Source organism: Vespa mandarinia, chromosome 2 (genome assembly GCF_050613455.1).
Source record: "Vespa mandarinia isolate Hongniang chromosome 2, ASM5061345v1, whole genome shotgun sequence".
Taxonomy (NCBI): Eukaryota; Metazoa; Arthropoda; class Insecta; order Hymenoptera; family Vespidae; genus Vespa; species Vespa mandarinia.
Genome location: NC_140811.1, coordinates 13,942,501 through 13,947,500, shown reverse-complemented (window position 1 = coordinate 13,947,500; position 5,000 = coordinate 13,942,501). Strand labels below are relative to the sequence as shown.

At 30.4% G+C, this 5,000-nt stretch overlaps 1 protein-coding gene across 9 annotated transcripts in view; it reads left to right on the top strand.

The window, feature by feature from the left end:
* Snap25 (Synaptosomal-associated protein 25kDa) overlaps positions 1-5,000 on the top strand; it is a 33,630-nt gene that overhangs the window by 14,917 nt on the left and 13,713 nt on the right. For 4 of the 9 annotated variants that reach the window (XM_035864423.2, XM_085655039.1, XM_035864432.2 and 1 more), the window contains exon 4: positions 2,914-2,962. The exons of the other annotated variants lie outside the window; for them this stretch is intronic. In XM_035864423.2, coding sequence (XP_035720316.1) covers positions 2,914-2,962 — 49 coding nt within the window. The remainder of the gene's footprint in view (positions 1-2,913; positions 2,963-5,000) is intronic. 9 annotated transcript variants of the gene reach the window in all.

Below are 5,000 nucleotides of genomic sequence, written 5' to 3'. Positions count from 1 at the left end.
TTTTATTTTTTTTTTTTTTTTTATAATTTTCTCAAGTCACGTTTTTTCCATCTACATTATATATTTATATGCGGTAAGGTTAAGAGAGCTGGACAAATCGGTAAGATATTTTTTCTCTTCTTTTTTCTATGAGAAAATATTTTCATTTTTTCTTATTATCAGACAGAGTACGATCCCGAAACGCGATTCAACGATAAACGAACAGTCAACTGCCACTAAACAGGTTTTTTCGTTATACATATAGACTATATATTTATTAATACTCTTATCACTATTGCAAGTAGTTGGTACTTTTTTTTTCTTTTTTTTTCCTTTTTTTTTATTTTAATACTTACGCTCCCTTTCCATTTAATCACTTTTTGGCCCCAGCCAGACCGCCCCCCCACCTCTTTTGTATATTTACTAAAGCATACCCTTTTAACACCGCCTAATCACTAACTATATAAACTACTGTTACTAACGTTAATAACAATCTACCAATCATGACACACTACGACACTGCTAGAATAAACCTAATTAATCAGTAGTAATGATTAATTATTCTAAATCGATAACGACACCAACTAACAATTAGCATCGGTGGTCTATCTCAGTATTTATTAGCATCCGCTGCTGCTATCGCTGCTGCTGCTGCTATTGCCAGTATTGGTATCTATATATATACATAAAAAAAAAAAAAGAAAAAGAAAGAACAAACGATTATCCCGTTTTTCAATATTTAAAACCTTTATCTCTCTATCTGTTTCTCTTGTTTTTTTTCTTTCTTCGTCCAGCCCTCATTGATCGGGAAAACAATATTAACTTTTCACTTGTTGCCCTCCTCCGTCTATGTGTTTCTCCTCATTTATTTTCTTTTTATTCTTTGCCTTTTTGTTTCTTTATTTAAAAAAGAAGATTTCTTTAAAGTTTCGTTTCTTTTCTTTTCTTTTTTTTTTTTTCTACGAAAAGTTCGCTCGTTCAAACAAAAAAAAAAAAAGAGAATGTCCGATGTAAAGACCATAGACCAAGGACCAACCTTGTCCAAGTTTTGTCCTTGAAATTTTCCTCGCGCTTTTCTCTTTAGTACTCTATGCCCGCACAAATAATAAATAACATGAAGCGTGTGATATATATATATATATATATATATATATATAGTGTAATCGTATATGTGTATGCATATATCTTGCAGGCGCATACGTATGTATTATTAAATTTCCCCTGTCTTTTTTACTTTTCACAAATACTACACATGTTCTTCTTTGGATTGTGTACTTATATATATATATACTCTCTGTAGCCTCACACGAAAGCTTTTAGCTGTGTTGCTTTGAGTCAACGTGTAATACCTACGTATATTATATCTCTATATATATATGTATACGTATAATATATTTACAAGCCTATATATTCGTATGTATATATATATGTATATGTATATGTATATGTATATGTATATGTATATGTATATGTATATGTATATGTATATGTATATGTATGTGTATATGTATATGTATATGTATATGTATATGTATATGTATATGTATATGTATATGTATATGTATATGTATGTATATGTATATGTATATGTATATGTATATGTATATGTATATGTATATGTATATGTATATGTATATGTATGTGTATATGTATATGTATATGTATATGTATATGTATATGTATATGTATATGTATATGTATATGTATATGTATGTATATGTATATGTATATGTATATGTATATGTATATGTATATGTATATGTATATGTATATGTGTACATATATTACGTTTATTTAGTGTAAAATCCCCGAAACCGTATTTACATACTTCGTACACGTCTTAGAGGTAGATGTCTGTCTCTGTCGTATATAATATCTATTATATATTTTATATATATATATATATATAATATTATATATATAATATATATTTATTCTTTTATTTTTTTTTCACTCCTTGGTTGAACCTCTGCATCTCAAACGTATTATTGTCAACCGTTGTCTTATCACGTAGGTATTAGTTCAAGTCCGTGTTTTGCATTATAAGAAGCGAAAGCATATATGGTGGCACGTTGTAAGCGATTAGAACAATTTATTGCAATCGCGATTAGATAGATCGTCACGGTGCACCGTTAAAGAATATTTCTGAATAATCAATGAAAAGCATCGGTCAATCGCGATTCGTATCGATTTTTCACATTTTTTTGTTTTTTTCTCTTTTTTTTTTTGCCACGATCGCTCGGTTTATGTGTATCTTATTTATTACATTCATAATATCAGATACTCGTATTTATCATCTTCATCATCGACTTATTATCATATTTATTATTATTGTTTATACAATTTTACTTACAATTGATTTTCCATTATCCTCTTTCGATATATTATTATTATAATTTTGCCGAACAAGATGGTCCAATGTCGGTATGTTAATTATATGGCAACATTTAATATATTAATAAACGATAGTGACTGTTCGTTTGACTTGTGAATTATTTCTAGATGGCCATCTTGCTCGAAATATTCTTTTACACGTTATATATATATATATATATATATATATATATATATATATATATATTCTTTTTGTTGCGAAATTTTTTCTTTTTTTTTTTTTTATAGCAGCGTGGTACGTCTTGTCTTAAGATTTCTTTTCTCATTTGGCTTTTATTTTTATTTTATATAATTTGTATCATCGTTAATTGAGTTTATACGAACTATCGATCATTATAGTCCACAATAGCTTTGTTTTTTTTTTCTTTTTTTCTAATTTTCTTTATTTTTTTTATTTTTTCTTTTGTTAATATATAATAGCCATTGACAGGACGTGCACGCGGTGTTTTCTTGTTTTGTATAATTTTCCAGTTATTCACACGAATCACTCAAAGATCTTTCATTTCCGTTAACGTGTGGGCCCTTTCGACCCCATCATAGAGCGAGGATGTCGCAGCGAACACACTGATGATGTTAGACCACCAAGGCGGTAAGCAGTAATCACCAAGTATTAAAACTTCTCTTTAAATTGAACGAAATGAAAAAGCAAGGAAGGGATAAGAGGATTGAAGACTTGGAATTTTATAGAGAGACCAAAAAAAAAACATAATGTGGATGAGAGGTGAAAGGAAAAATCGTCGAAGTTGTCTCTTTTCTTTGCTAATTTTAATTTTTTTTCCCTCTCTTTCGTTTTTCTTTTTTTATTTTCTTTTTTGTTCCTGATTATGGTTACGATTATTACGAGAAAAATTATATCGTGCGACGAGCATCTAATTAATAATCCCCGTCCTTTAATTAACGTAGGAATATATGCCGTAAGAAGAATATACTATAGTATGCTTTTACAATTAGAATATCCGTAGTACTTACGACTTTCCTTCGTTCTTAAAAAAGAAAAAAAAGAAAAAAAAAAGAAAAGAAAAAAGAAGAAAAAAAAAGAAAAAGAAAAAATGAATTTTCCTTTTTTATTCATTCTCTTCTTTTTATTGCATCAGGAGGGCGAATTGAATTTCGAGCTATCGAAGAGAGCTCAAAGAACGTAAACGGATTACAATCACATGTCTATCTCAATGATGTGTAATTACTTATCAACTAATTGGATATTAATTATCCGATTAATTATCATCTCCATTTTACTACCTCTGTCTTTTTCCATTAGTCCTTGTGTCTATTGAATCATTATCCCTCATGCGTAATACATCCTTTTATTACACCCGCTAATAATTACAGCTTAGTCTTATTATCTGCGAGGAAGTCTCATAGGGAAAAAATAAAAATTAAAAAAAAAAAAAAGAAAATAAATAAAAAAAAAATAAAGAGGAAAAGGAAATCATCGCCCACTATTTCTATCATTCTTTCTGAAGAACCGCCGCCGTTCATTACTTATTTTCATTCGATGCCTGGCTATTGATTGAGATTAATATTTTTCATCGTTATAAAAATAACAATTAAGAGTGATATTGCAATTATTAATGATACTTCAAGATTTGTTCTTTTTTTTTTTTTTTTTTTTTGCAAAGCAAAAACTCAACATTCAAGGTAATCGCGACGATTGATTCTTAAAAATATAGAAAAGAACGTGCTCAATTGGACGATATTCACTTCACTAAATTTTAAGTGTCGACATTATTTAATTCGATAGCCATGTATCTATTTCTAAGGATCAATGGATTTACCTTAAATCTTTTGGTAAATCCTAGATCGTATCATCCTTCTTATCAATCTATATCTGTTTCTCTCTTTATCTATCTATCTATCTATCTATCTATTTATCTATCACTCTTTGTCTTTCTCTCTGACTATCTATCTGTATATCTATTTATGTATCTGTCTATCTATCTTTCTATCTTTCTATCTGTCTCACATTATCTATCTCGACACCTTTAGAATTGTCATCCATGATTGCGTATTAGAATTAATTAATGCTGATCAAAACATTCGTCGTATGCGCCCTCTCGCTCGTTCGTCGATTACGTGCGCGTGTTTCTTTCTCTTTCTTTCTTTTTTTCTCTTTCTCTCTCTCTCTCTCTCTCTCTCTCTCTCTCTCTCTCTCTCTCTCTCTCTCTCTTTCTTTCATTCTATTTCTCTCTCTCTCTCTCTCTCTCTCTCTCTCTCTCTCTCTCTCTCTATCTATCTATCTATCTATCTATCTATCTATCTTAGTTTCGATATATTGGCTCTTCTTATCGGATTTCATATCGACAGTAGTATCATATTTATTCATCGAATATTGTATATAGCACTTTTATCGAAATTAGGCTCACAAAATTTGTTCTATTCATCGTAAAAGATCATCGCGAGACGCGTGTCATTGTCACGACGCTTATTTCTCCATTCTTCTTCTCCTCATTCTATCCGCATCTTTTATCCCTCCCTCCACCCACCCCGTTTCCCACCCCGTTTACCACCGTATTAAATCACCTTCGGCGTGTTCACCGATATGGGAAAGAAAACGAGACCGCGAAGCGAAGCGAGGGAGCGTCGACGGTTAATTTTTCTTTAATGTTAACACGCCGCTGATTGATCGG